Genomic DNA, 13,199 nt, shown 5'->3' with positions numbered 1-13,199 from the left:
AAAACTTGAAGGAAATAGAGGGGAGGGAGCACTGTTTGTCCACACCTGGGCGTGCACCTATGTGGACACTTCACCTGATGTGTCCATATGAGCTCTCACACCTGAGTTACTTTGGACTCTGGCTGTGGCTCCATCAAACACTGCAAGGCCCAGGCCACAAGCTGAGGAGGGAGCCTGGGGAGAAACCATGGCTATAGGTGAAGGTTGCCTGAGGCTGATGATAACAGAATAGGGGCAGCCCTAGAAACTCACCTGGCAGCTTGGACTTGGGCACACACGGAGGCACAGGGTGGCTCATACTCATATTGGAAAGCAGAACCATCACGATGTCTCTTTGGGGGTTCCTAAAAGGGGTGTGGTGTTTGGAGGAGCCAGTAAGGACCCCTAATCCCACCAGGCACCAGTGGCTTACTGTAATCCTAGCTACTCAGGAGGCTGAAATCTGAGGATCACAGTTCAAAGCCAGCCCGGGCAGGAAAGTCCATGACTCTCACCTCCAATTAACCACCAGAAAAACAGAAGTGGCACTGTGACTCAAAATGGTAGAGCACTAGCTTTGAGCTGAAGAGCTCAGGGAAGTGCAACAACAACAAAAAAAGGACCCCTAAACCCACTAAGGCTACCCTTGTCTTCTCCCAATCCCTATCCTCCAAAGTGCTACCCATTCCCCCTTCCAGTTGCAGAGCTCACCCAGACAGAGCAGGGCTCCTGAGCACCTTTGGCTGTGGTTGTTGGAAGAGGCTGCCCATTTTGGAGGGTCAGCCCTACTTCCTTGAAATCCAGCTTCTGGGCTCTGGTAACAGTGTCCTGATGTCGACTGGGGGATTGGCCAAGGGGTAAGAGAGTGAGGGTACAAGATTTGGATATACAGCTAGGGCATAGGGGGCTGTGGCTTAAGAGTTTAGGGGATGAGCAGATGGCTGGTGGGGATGTGGAACTGTCCTCCTGCTCCAGGTCTGGAGTAGCCAAGTGCAGGGCAGGCAAAAGACTGATGCTGGTACCACTTTCCTCCAGTGGCACGAGGCTGGGTGAGGCAGGGGCTCCTGGAGAAGAGAGAACTCACTGTGGGCACAGTCCACTCAGCTGAGACCAGCTGAGTAGCCTGTGAGCACAGGTGGGCTGGTAGGGTCTATGTTCACTTCCACTTACTACACACCATTCCAAAGCATGTTGTGTAGCCTGTAGCCCAGGAACCTGACTGACAATACTCACAGCCTAGGCACCGATTCCTCATCTACTGAGTGAAGAAGGACAGGAAATTAGGATCATAAACAATTCCTCCAGAGCTAGCAGTTCAGGGGCTAGTGAATCTAGAGAGGCATAACACTGTGGGCCCTCGGCTCCAAAGACCCCTTTTGACCTCTCCATTTTTCCTTACCTTGTTGTGCCCTCCTGCTTGAACTCAGAATTTGTTGGTCATGCTCAGAGATGTGCAGCAATGAATCGGGAACAGTGTACTTGGCTTCTACCTGTGGGACACGAACTCTCAACATGGCCCTCCCCTAACTCCTCACCCTGATACCTCCCAAAGAAAACTCCAGACTGACCTTTGCATCGCAGTGGGAGGCAGCCCAGTAGGTGCGGGGAGGCGCTGTACAAGGACCTTTCAACATCAGGCAGCTCTCAGCCAGGCGTACTAGCGCCCCCCAATGCTCCTGCTCCATTTGGACTTCATCTAGAAGCTGGGACAGTGTTAGGCCTGGGAACAAGGGGACCAGGCAGTGGACGAAGCTCAAAGAGAGGAAAGGGTAGTGTGGGAAGTGTTCACTAGGATGCACAGGATGGTAGGAGAGGTGAGTCTACAAAACGTAGGATCACTGGGCAACCCTGACCAGTACCTGCATCGGCGTCGGAAGAGGTGGACTCTGAAAGGTGATCCCTATAGAAACAGAGTAGACAAGTCTCAGGCACAATTCTGGGCCTGTCTACCCTGATTTGGCACTCCCTGATTGAACTACACTCAGAGCCCAACCCCCACACTCACTCAAGGCAGTCACAGAGCCTCTTCTGTACAACTGAGTCCTGGTTGCTGTGGAGAAGAGGAGGTAGGCAGTCTGTGTTATTAAGGAGCTAAGGTCTATGCTACAGCCAGCCAGGACTGGGTTGGGGATGGAGGCATTTGGGGAGAGAGGGGGTGCTGAAGATGGAACTCATAACTTCCTACATGCCAAGCCTGCACTCTGCTACTGAACTACACAGCCCCGCCTTTGGGAGTATCACTTACCAATTTGTCACTTCTTCGAGGGGTTCTTCTACGGGCAGCATGGTGAAGCAGTCCACCTGGAGGTAGAACTCTGAAGGCTGGATGAATTGGGGAGGGAGGGAGAGTTTGTCACGAAAGGTCTGGGCACAGAAATGCCCTAACCAGTTTCACCACTCACCTCATTGCCCTCAGAGACATGGATGTGAACCTCATAAACCTTCAACACCAACAACCGGCCCTCTTTCCCGTAGAATCCGAACTCCCTCTCCTGCCTACGGCAGAGAACACAACCCTCATATCTCAGCCCGCCTGAACACAAGGCCCAACAGGCGAGAGGAACAAGCCTCGCCCCTAAATGCCCGGGGCCCTCCCACTTCGGGGCTCAATTTTCTGTTAAGCCCGGCAGCGCCTCTCTTCTTACCATTCTCTGGAGTTCAGGGCCTCGCTCGTCATGAGACATTGGACGCTGTAGGTCCCGTCGGACACAAGCAGTATTGCTCCGGTGTCAGGGGAGTCCGGGGCTGAGGACGGGCCCGGCACCTTTGAGTCCCTAAGTACCTGATGGCGGTCACTGCGTCAATGTACTACACCGGCCCATTCCCGTCTCAGGGCCCCGAGTGGAGACTCACCTTCAGCAGATGCCCAAGTCGGGGGCTTGAGGCTGTTTGTGAGCCCAGGATCAACTCTCGAATCCAGGGCCGCAGCACCGGCCAGGCAAAATTTGCCATTCCCGCCGCTTGTGGAACGTACCTGCGGGGGCTTCCCGCCGGCCCCGCGGCGCCGCCTCCAGTCGGAAGAGGAAGTGCGTGACGGCTGGGCGGGTCTTGAGGGCGAAGCCACGCCCGTTCACGCGCTCGCGCGTGCGCAGAGAGGCCTAATGCCCAGGAATTTGTGTGTTGGCTTCCGCTGGGTGGGCTGGAGCCGAGTCTCCGAGCAGCAGCCTGGCCTTTGGGATGTTTCTCAAGACTCCTCCAGCATCTGGAAGGAAAGTCCAAGGGCTGACCCAGAAAGAAAGGGATCTGCATCCGAAGTCTGCGGCTGAGAGCTGGCGCGACACCACGCCGGTGTCGTGTGACTCCGAGGGATTCAGAACAACACCGACTTTCCCCATCTACAAAATACGCGGCCTTGTAAAGCCCGTGGAAATAACTGCTCACCGCGCATAACTGACAGTTCCCCGGTTCCACCCTCGGCTTGGCCGAGCCCTCCCCTTCCTCCCTCAGATTCCGGGTCCCACGAGCTGTAGCGTCATGACGTAAAAGCAGAGGAAGACTCCTCTCCACCTCCGTTTCCTAGGAAACGTGGACTCCGCGTTCCCCCGCGTCGCGGCCCCCTTGACGTCATGGTCGAGGTGGGAGGGCGGGGCGAGTGCTACCGCCAGGGGCGGGGCGGCGCGAGCGGGCCGGCGAGGCTGTGCACCTGCGCCTCGGCGGGCTGCTGGGGGCACCGGCCCCCGCCCGCCCGGCCCCGCCATGGCCCGGCCACAGAGGACTCCGGCGCGCAGTCCCGACAGCATCATCGAGGTGAAGAGCAAAGTAAGGGCTCCTCCCGCCCCGGGCCCCAGGCGCTCCCAATTCCTGCCTGCTCCCTTCCCTGCTCCTTGTCCATCACCTCTTTCTGTCCTCCATTCTCTACGTCCCGTTCTGTCTTTCTGCCAGCATTCCTTCCATCCTCCTCCCTCCACTGCGGGTCTCCACGCGGCCACGTATGGGAGGGTGAGAAAAGACCTTGGACAGCGTCCCTTGTACTGAGCTGAGGTCTGGGCTTAAGGCTGCTGCAGTTTTTGCAGCAGCCGTTTCTTTCCCACCTCTGCCACCCTCGAACCAATGGTGAGAAAGGGGCCCAGGCTCTATCCTGCCTCCTCTCGCGCCCAAACATCCCCTCTCATCCCCAAACCTGGATTTCCAGTTTGACGCCGAGTTCCGACGCTTCGCGCTGCCCCGCGCTTCGGTGAGTGGCTTTCAAGAATTCTCTAGGTTGCTGCGTGCTGTACACCAGATCCCAGGCCTGGACGTGCTGCTTGGTTATACGGATGCTCATGGCGACTTGCTGCCCCTCACCAACGACGACAGCCTGCACCGGGCCCTGGCCAGTGGGCCCCCACCTCTACGTTTACTAGTGCAGAAGCGGGGTGAGAATGGGGACACTGTGGAGCTTGCGTGGGGTAGGGTGACAGGGCAGATCTACAGGGTTATCCACACCCCAAGATGTGCCTTTTGCAGTCCCTGCCCTTGGCCTGACCTCCAAGTGATAGGAAATAGCAAGACTGACCCTGTAAAGGGCTCACATGGGGCAAGTCTCTGATCTCAGCCTTCTCCTCCTCTCCACCAGAAGCTGACTCCAGCGGTCTGGCTTTTGCATCCAACTCCCTGCAGCGGCGCAAGAAAGGGCTCCTGCTACGGCCAGTGGCATCCCTACGCACCCGGCCACCCTTGCTAATCAGCTTGCCCCGAGATTTCCGCCAGGTCTCCTCAGTCATAGATGTGGACCTACTGCCTGAGACCCATCGACGGGTGCGACTACACAAGCACGGTTCAGACCGCCCCCTGGGCTTCTATATCCGAGATGGCATGAGCATGCGTGTGGCTCCTCAGGGCCTGGAGCGGGTTCCAGGTATCTTCATCTCCCGCCTGGTACGTGGGGGCCTAGCTGAGAGTACAGGGCTTCTAGCAGTCAGTGATGAGATCCTCGAGGTCAATGGCATTGAGGTGGCTGGCAAGACCTTGGACCAAGTGACAGACATGATGGTCGCCAACAGCCATAACCTCATTGTCACTGTCAAGCCTGCCAACCAGCGCAATAATGTGGTGCGAGGGGCATCTGGGCGTCTGACGAGGCCTCCATCTGCAGGGCCTGGGCCTGCGGAGGTGGACAGTGATGATGACAGCAGTGACTTGGTCATGGAGAATCGCCACCCTTCCTGTTCCAATGGGCTGTCTCAGGGGTCTCCATGCTGGGACCTGCAACCTGGCTGCCTACTTCCTGGTATTGGTAGCTCTCTGCCCTCCTTGAATGGCCAAGAGCAGACCAGCTCTGTCTGGGGGAGTGGCCTTCGAGATGGTAGTGGCTTCAGCCTCTGACAGGCAAACATGTAGTTTCTGGTCACTTTAGGCTGCTGAGACATGGCAGAGAGACTTCTTGGTAGGGGGTTTTAGCTTGCTCACTTGGGGAACATTAAATGTTTTCTATAAATGCTGAGGTGGTCCTTCTGTGTTCTAGCCCCAGCCTCCTCTCTGATCTCACAAGCCTGCCTTCTGCCTTGGACACGAAGCACAAGTGACAGGGCAGTGGGAAAACCTTCCCACAATCAAGCAGTGGGAGGGCTACTAGGCTTGGCATTCCGAGATAAAGAAAAGCTCAGCCAGGCACCAGTGACTCATGCCTGTAATCCTAGCTACTCAGGAGACCGAGATCTGAGGTTCCCAGTTCAAAGCCAGACTGGGCAGGAAAGTCCTTGAGACTTTTGTCTCCAATTAACCACCAGAAAACCGGAAGTGGAGCTGTGGTTCAAAGTGGTAGAGCGCTAGCCTTGAGCAAAAGAGTTCAGGGACAGTGCCCAGGCCCTGAGTTTAAGCTCCATGACCAAGGAAAATAAAGAAAAGCTCATATAGAACCAAACCCTGCTACATACAAAAAGTTTATTTTGACAAAGAGGCTGAATATTTTGACAAAGAGGTCTGGAATAGCCCTTCTGCAGCCACTGGTGACTGGAAAGAGTGCTGTGGGGATACTGCACACACTGCTTCTGACTTGTGCTCTGCGGGAGGGCGTGCTCCTGCCCCACGAGGCCATGTGTGGAGACCATCAGCATGGATCTCCTTGCCACTAGCCATCACCAAAGGCTCAGGCATCCATCTTCACAAACACTTTGGGTCGAGAAAAAATCTTGAGGGCCTCTTCTATTTGCACCAGCTTCCTGTCCAGCTCAGCACGGTGACTCTGGGCTCTTAGTGAGTCTGCCCCAGCAGGCAGCAGTACCAGCTCTCGCAACAGCTGGCTCTGGCCTACAGGAATAGTGAGTTTGGGACAGGGGTGAATGGTCTCCAGGGGGCTCCCCTCAAGCCACCCCTGCCCAGGTGCTCACTTTGCAGCAGGTTGTTCAGCGTCTCCAGCCGCTGGTTCTCAGGCATGCGAGTGTGGCCAGGAGGCATGGCAGGGTCTGGCTGGTTATTCTGGCGGGCCTCGGCCTCCCGGCGCCACATATCTCTGCGTTCTAACAAGCTGCAGATGCACAAGCCCAGGGTTGATGACACCAGGGAAAAGACTGGCTCCCACCACAAGCAACCCTCTCCCTGGCTGTCAGGCAATAGGACCTACTACTGGGGCACGTGGCCCTTCTGGGTAGTGTTATAGTGCTCCTGGGCTTGCCGTTTCTGCTCCAGAACCTGTGCGAGGACCTGCAGCGAGCGGGAATGGCGCCGGGGGGCCCGCTTGGCAGCTCGGGCATTGTGTCTAATGAAGTCCACACCTAGGTCTGGTCCCTGCAGGACACAGCAAGGATGGAGGGGGCACAACAGCACTGTGTTTTGCCCGTGCTCCCCAACCCTCAGGATCCCTGCCCAACCACATTTTAGCCCCAAATTTCTTTTCACCTTAGTTTTGGGACCTGGGAGAGTGAGCTGGGGACTGGGAACACGGGATGGCGGGAGTCCAGGGCCACAGCGGGAGTGTGCCCGCAGAAAGTGGGCAGGCTCTGTCACAGAGGCTTGTCCGGGCTCCTGGAGAACGGGGTACAACACAAGAATCAGGCTGAGATTTGGATCTCAAGCCACAAGATCATGCCTCTCTCTCTCCTGCCTTTAAGGACTTCTCTCATCAGCATTTAAACATACATCTTTGTCACATTTTTTTTTTTTGTAGGTTGTAGGGATTAAATTTGGGGCCTGAGTAGTGTCCCTGAGCCTCTTAGTGCTCAGGGATAGAGCTCTACCACTTGAGCCACAGCCACTTCTGGTCTTTGAGTGGTTAATTGGAGATAAGAGTCTCATGGGGACTTTCCTGCCCCAGCTGGCTTTGAACCGCGATCCTCAGATCTCAGCCTCTTGAGGAGCTAAGATTACAGGCATGAGCCACCAGTGCTTGGTGGTGCTCAGCTCTCGCTTTTTTTTTTTTTTTTAGAAAACAAAGCACTGGCCTCAGTTCTGACCCAGCTACTATTCTTCTTAGCCAAGCTTTCTAGCTTTGGTTCCTCAAGGTCACTAAGGACTGGCCTCCAGGTCCACAAGCCCATAGGGCTGTTCTTTGGTCTCACTGTTCTCAACCTGCTTGTCAATAACTTCTTGGTCTCATGCCTGAGATTCAGATCTAAGTGTCCATCTGCTTCCTGGACATATTCCTACCCCCTGGGAGCTCTGCAGATGCTTCTTCCTCGGCACAGCTTTGTGTGACCTTGTCTTTTCTCTCAATCCAGATCCTCTTTCTGAGCTCCTGGCTAAAGGAATGGTGACTATCCAAGACAGAATGTCACCACCATACTCTCACCTCTACCCTCCTTTTTTTCTGTCCTCAGAAATAAATGTCAGATCCAGGTGCTGGTGGGTCACACCTATTCAGGAAGCTGAGATCTGAGGATCATGGTTCAAAGCCAGCCCAGGCAGGAAAATCTGTACGACTCTTATCTCCAGTGTTCATCAGGAGACCTGAAGTGTTGCCGTGACTCAAAGTCGTAGAGTACTAGCATGAGTGAAAAAGCTCAGGGACAGCGCCCAAGTAATTTAGGTTCCCTCTCCGATGTGGGTACAAGTGACTTGTTTAAGCTCATGCTTTTCTTCCCTCATGCTTTTCAGTAAACATATCTAGTATCCTCACTACCCATACTCACTCTGGCCTCATGACTTCTATCTGGGAGGTTCCATCTCTCTGGAATGTTCTCTTCCACTCTCCCCTTACCTAATTCCTACTTGTTCCTCAGGATTGGCCCAGCCATCACCACCTGAAAAGGGCCTCACATCCCTCTGCGGAAGAGCCAAGGGTTTCTTAGTCCTTTTGTTACCTTAGTTTCTTGTGATTTCCTCCTTCCATCCCCCCTAAATCAGATTGGGTTATAAATGTCTCTTGGCTTGTTAGGACGGGTACCTGCATATGGGTCTTGACTCGAGACTCCACCTTGTCATATTTGGGTGAGTGCCACAGCGCCTTCAATGGCCTGGGCAGGCTCTGTTCCCGGCTATATTTCTGCTCTCGGAAGCGCTTCTGAATTTCTTTGATTCGCTTCAGGTTTTCCTTCTCATAGTCTTTGGGATCCTTCCCTGGGGGGGAGGGGGCGGAGGGCAGGGAGGAATGATGCTGGGCTTTGCCTCATATACGGCCTGTGCAACCCACCTTATACTAACTCATACACAGGCTCCCTTCCTGCCCCCTACAGAAAGGTTTCCCAGAAAGACAGTGATAAGTTGTTTGGGTTCAATTCCCAGAACCACAGAAACAATCAAAAGATCTCCCTGGGCTGGGAATATGGCTTAGTGGAGAATGCTTGCCTAGCATGCATGAAGCCCTCAGTATTGCATAAACAAAAAGCCAGAAGTGGTGTTGTGGCTCAAGTGGTAGAGCACCAACCAGCTCAGGGTTAGTGCCCAGGCCCTGAGTGGTCTATAATTACAGTCTCAGCTCCACTTCTGGTTTTTTGTTTTTACTTTTTTTTTTTTTTTTGGCCAGTCCTGGGCCTTGGACTCAGGGCCTGAGCACTGTCCCTGGCTTCTTCCCGCTCAAGGCTAGCACTCTACCACTTGAGCCACAGCGCCACTCTGGCCATTTTCCATATATGTGGTGCTGGGGAATCGAACCGAGAGCTTCATGCCACTAGGCCATATTCCCAGCCACTTCTGTTTTTTTTGTTGGTTAATTGGAGATTGAGAGTCTCACGGACTTCCCTGCCCTGGTTAGCTTGGAATAGTGCAACCCTTAGATCTCAGCCCCCTGAGTAGGATTACATACGTGAGCCACTGGCGCCAGCCAGTGGAATAACCGCTTTTGATCCTGGCTTTTGACTTCCACCTGCCTCACTGCCCCGTCCGGCGGGGACTTACTCTTGGAAGAGACCCCTGGGCTGAGCGAGATGCCCCCGAGCTGCAGCAACACGTCCCCCACGCCGCGCTGGCCACGCTCCAGGATCCCTCGGGCTCCCGGCCTGATGCGGGGGCCGCGAGTGGGGCTGGAGTCTGGGTCGCGGTCCCAGGTCAGCAGCTCCATCCTCAGCGCGTTTCCCTCGAGGCGTCCTTGGGCTTGGCGGCAGGAAGGAGAGAAGTTCGAGGCAATCCCGGGCTCGCCGCGGGCGCTCCCCCACCGGGCCCGGCAACTCACCCGAGGCGGGCCGCCGGTAGTAGTCGGGGCAGAGCGTCGGGTCGGGGGGGATGGGCCCCGAAATGCGGGAAGGGCCTTCGCACATGCTGCGGTCGTCGTCCGGCAACGGTGCGCCGCCGCTGGTCGCGCGGGGCATCTCTCGCCCCGGCCCCACTTCCCCGGCCCCGCGCGCACTCTCGGCCCCCTTTCCTAGCCCCGAAGCCCGGCCTGCGCCCGCTGTCTCCACAGCCCTTATCCTCGCCTGTTTCTCTGAGAGGGTTCGCCCGCCCCCGCGCCCCACAACGCCGGGCAGAAGGTCTCACCCAAGCAGTTTAGCCGCCAGCAGCTGCAACCCGACGGGAGTTATTGTTGCTAGGCAACACGTAGCTTCCGTCCTCGAGGTCAGGGGTCAAGGACGTCGAAAAGACTTCTGGGGCTTGTAGTTCTAGCTGATGGTTTGGAGGCGCGACCCCTGACAACACAGAATCCACCAGGAAAGCTTCTTTCTTTGGGGCCCGTCCTCTCCTAGCAACTGTCCAGGGATGCACTAACTCGGCACAGCCATGATCTCGACAGGCGCCAAAAGAGAGCCTGGGTCCCAGGAAGGAGCAACCGTGGGGTCAGCCCAGGTGGCCGAGAACCCTGAGGTGACCCAGCTCTGAATCCTGAACCCCGAGTGATCCAACTCCCTCTCAGGCCAGGCCTTGCAGGCTGTGAGGGATCTAGCTGGGCTAGCGGACTTTATCTCGTATTTGGTGGCCCGTGTTGGGCATTCAATGACTGACTGATCCTGACATCTTTTGCCTGGCTATGGTGACTAATTATGTATGTATCATCTCCAGTGTCCAGTGATGGGAGACCAGTGCCTGGCGCCAGCACCGGATGCCTGCAAGACCCTGGGTGAAATCAAGTGCTCACCAGAGCACAGCTATGAGTCAGAGCTCCAGGAGGAAGGTCTCAAGCCTGAGGAGGAGGGGCTTGGTCCAAAGGCAGAACCAGGAGAGGAGAGAAGTCCCAGGCCTTTGGCCTCCGTCCCCAGGCCCAGCCACGGGCCCAAGAGGAAACCCATCAAGTGAGGGGGCTTTCAGAGTGAAGGAATTGCAGGGCTGGGGGAGGGGCTTTATGCTTCAGGATTCCCTAAATACTAAACGCCTGTAGGGAAGATTCTCATCCTCTGCCTCCTACCCTCAGTCTCTAATCCTGGTGTAGGAACACTGAGATGGAGCTTCCAGAGGACTGAGTTCACAGGAGCATTGGGCCCCTACTGGGCCTCAGGTTTCATTGACCAGGAAAGGGACAGCTACCTAAGCCTGGGGTGGTGGACAGCAGGGCTAGTCCCTAGGCTCAAGAACAGGAGCCAGAGCTTTCAGGCTGTCTCCTCCAGCCCCTTGTCCCTGGCTTAGATAGCCCAGCCCTCTCCAGGACCTAGCCATCATGCTCCATCCTAGGGTTGAAGCTGAGCTGTCACCGGGACTACCACTGCAGAGGGAGGAGCAGGAGAGCAGCCAGAGTGAGCCCTCACCATCAGCCAAACCGCACAAGAAAGCCAAGAAACGCAAGAGTCTGGGGACTCCTGTACTCCCCGTTGCAGCTAACACGGCACCTGCACCCCCAGAGACCTTGGGGTTAGAGCGTGAGTGGCAGTCCCTGGATCTTCCCTTCTTCCTTTGCCTGCTGGGCCTGACAGGGTACGGCCTGGTGCTCCAGCCTTTGCTCTGCCACGGGTTCTTACAGGAAAGGCCCAGCGCCTGCGGCCACTGTACCAGTACATCAACTATTGCAACCCTGAGCTGAACCAGGCAGGGGAGGGGGATGGGGAGACTGAAGTGGAGCCCAAGTCAGAGTCGGCCTTGGTTCCTGAGGAGACAGGTGTGGCGCAGCTTCAGGCCTTGCGGCCCATGGCAGGTGAGCTGGGCTTAGGCCTTGCTTTGCCTTCTTGCCCCAATGTGTTAGTGCCCCCCACTCATGCTCTTGTTCCCCCCCTGGAACCCTCCCTGGGGGAAGAGACTGGAGAGGACCTTGGGGGTTTGTCCAACTTGAGGGTGAGCGGCAGCCTCAAGGCCGAGATGGATAAGTTAACCCAGGTGGACATTGACAAGATGCTGAGCGTCTGTGCTGCCCCCCTTGTTCCCCCACTCTCCCCACAGTACAAGTGACCATCTACACAGGGGGGCCTCCCTCCTCTCAGGCCTGAACCAGGGCTGCAGTTTAGGGGCCTAGGCCAATTAGATGGGAGGGGGGCAGTTTGGCTTCTGCCCCCACTTGAGATCTTGGGCTTACTGAATGGAAATAAATGTTTCCTTTTCTAAGACCATGTCTCCCCAAATACGATGCCTAAATTGGGGAAAGACGCTGGGAAGAAAGGCAGAGGATTCACCTGTGCAAGGTTTGAGGCCAACTGGCCAAGTTGGGACCTGGACAACAGATTCCTGGGCACCATCCCAGTTCAGAGTCCAAAGTGGGGATGAAGCAGGCTTGAGGCCCTTTCTGTGCCGTCATCCCCTGGTGAGGTTGAGGGTCAGATGGCCTAAGTGCAATGGATGAGTGGAGAGGCGAGGAGGAGGGACTTAGGACAAAAAGAAGACTACGGGACGTGCTTGGCCTACTGGCTCCACTCAGGGAATGACCTACGTCTGGTCACATCCCAGGGGGATCAACACTTAGGATCCCCCAGTAACCAGCAGGAAAAAAAAATACAGGCAATCTTTTCTGCCTGAAGTTTTTTCTAGGCAGTGATTTGCCCACTCCAGGTGATGGTGTTTCAGAGCTAGATAATTCTGAGGTCTCAGTTTACAACGGAGGAAGCAGAGGCCCGTAGAGAAACAGTCTCGCAATTGGCCACACACACCCTAGGACTCTGGAGCTTCTGCTCTCACTGAAGTTCTGCCAATGCCTGAATCAAAAAGGTGGCACGTGCACTCACTGGGTGGTCTTTGGAGCTGGAGTTGGAGGCAAAGTCAGCACTGAACTTCCTGTGCTGGGCAGTGTAGGAAATATTTGGAGAACAATTCCTAGAGCTTGTTACTGGTGGACGGAAGCTGGGTAGAACCACACAAAGAACATCACTGCAGCTTCTATAAGCCCACTTGAAGTGGGGGAGGATTCTTAGGTAGCATCATTCAAGGGGACATGGAGATTTGTAAGTGGGAGGGAGAACAACTCTTCAACTACCTTTTTTCTTTTTTTTTTTTTGCCAGTCCTGGGGCTTGAACTCAGGGCCTGAGCACTGTCTCTGATTTCTTTTGGCTCAAGGCTAGCACTCTACCACTTGAGCCACAGCGCCACTTCTGGCTTTTTCTGTATATGTGGTGCTGAGGAATCGAACCCAGGGCTTCATGTACAGGAGGCAAGCACTCTACTGCTAGACCATATTCCCAGCCCTCCCAAAATCCACCAAAAAACTGGTTTGGAAAACTCGACCCAAGGTTTGGAAAACAGGTCCTGGAAGATACTGCTGCTTTTTTCCAGGAGAGGGCGCTGTAGGACAAATGTGGAATCTGTGCTCAGTCACACCCTAGTTCCATTGACCACAGACATCTGGGCCATTTCAAAGCCCTCTCTCCTCACGTTCATCATGGAGCCGACACTTGGGAAACACATGTTCAAAATTTAGGGGTACTAGGTGATATCATGTCGGGGTGGAGAGATACTCTCAGAGGACCCAGGCTTTCAAAAAGTAGTCCTACACCAGGCCAATAGCAATCTATACCAGCAATCT

At 55.4% G+C, this 13,199-nt stretch overlaps 4 protein-coding genes across 6 annotated transcripts; 2 read left to right on the top strand and 2 right to left on the bottom strand.

Moving 5' to 3' along the window:
- Positions 1-8: 8 nt before the first annotated feature.
- Acd (ACD shelterin complex subunit and telomerase recruitment factor) lies at positions 9-3,372 on the bottom strand. Of its 2 annotated transcripts, none has more exons than XM_048355319.1 (11): positions 2,833-3,372; positions 2,624-2,761; positions 2,382-2,477; positions 2,225-2,301; positions 1,985-2,029; positions 1,848-1,879; positions 1,548-1,702; positions 1,379-1,469; positions 691-1,043; positions 253-344; positions 9-174 (listed from the first exon to the last, which is right to left on the bottom strand). In XM_048355319.1, the coding sequence occupies exons 1-11, from the start codon at positions 3,226-3,228 to the stop codon at positions 96-98; spliced, it is 1,554 nt and encodes a 517-aa protein (XP_048211276.1). In that variant the 5' UTR covers positions 3,229-3,372; the 3' UTR covers positions 9-95. The 2 variants fall into 2 exon arrangements, with proteins under 2 accessions (XP_048211276.1, XP_048211275.1); XM_048355318.1 differs by having other exon boundaries at positions 1,548-1,699; positions 1,839-1,879; positions 2,382-2,475; positions 2,625-2,761.
- Positions 3,373-3,399: 27 nt separating this feature from the next.
- On the top strand, positions 3,400-5,397 carry Pard6a (par-6 family cell polarity regulator alpha). The gene is made up of 3 exons (XM_048355320.1): positions 3,400-3,738; positions 4,112-4,334; positions 4,535-5,397. The coding sequence occupies exons 1-3, from the start codon at positions 3,676-3,678 to the stop codon at positions 5,281-5,283; spliced, it is 1,035 nt and encodes a 344-aa protein (XP_048211277.1). The 5' UTR covers positions 3,400-3,675; the 3' UTR covers positions 5,284-5,397.
- A 440-nt stretch (positions 5,398-5,837) lies between these two features.
- On the bottom strand, positions 5,838-9,701 carry Enkd1 (enkurin domain containing 1). Its single transcript, XM_048355436.1, has 7 exons — positions 9,503-9,701; positions 9,229-9,423; positions 8,279-8,451; positions 6,796-6,921; positions 6,521-6,684; positions 6,288-6,424; positions 5,838-6,207 (listed from the first exon to the last, which is right to left on the bottom strand). The coding sequence occupies exons 1-7, from the start codon at positions 9,636-9,638 to the stop codon at positions 6,047-6,049; spliced, it is 1,092 nt and encodes a 363-aa protein (XP_048211393.1). The 5' UTR covers positions 9,639-9,701; the 3' UTR covers positions 5,838-6,046.
- A 340-nt stretch (positions 9,702-10,041) lies between these two features.
- On the top strand, positions 10,042-11,637 carry C10H16orf86 (chromosome 10 C16orf86 homolog). 2 transcript variants are annotated; one of them, XM_048355438.1, is made up of 4 exons: positions 10,042-10,128; positions 10,324-10,553; positions 10,930-11,114; positions 11,216-11,637. In XM_048355438.1, the coding sequence occupies exons 1-4, from the start codon at positions 10,045-10,047 to the stop codon at positions 11,635-11,637; spliced, it is 921 nt and encodes a 306-aa protein (XP_048211395.1). In that variant the 5' UTR covers positions 10,042-10,044. The 2 variants fall into 2 exon arrangements, with proteins under 2 accessions (XP_048211395.1, XP_048211394.1); XM_048355437.1 differs by having other exon boundaries at positions 11,189-11,637.
- Positions 11,638-13,199: the final 1,562 nt, after the last annotated feature.

Source organism: Perognathus longimembris, chromosome 10 (assembly GCF_023159225.1).
Source record: "Perognathus longimembris pacificus isolate PPM17 chromosome 10, ASM2315922v1, whole genome shotgun sequence".
Classification (NCBI taxonomy): domain Eukaryota; kingdom Metazoa; phylum Chordata; class Mammalia; order Rodentia; family Heteromyidae; genus Perognathus; species Perognathus longimembris.
This window is presented reverse-complemented; position numbering and strand designations above follow the sequence as displayed.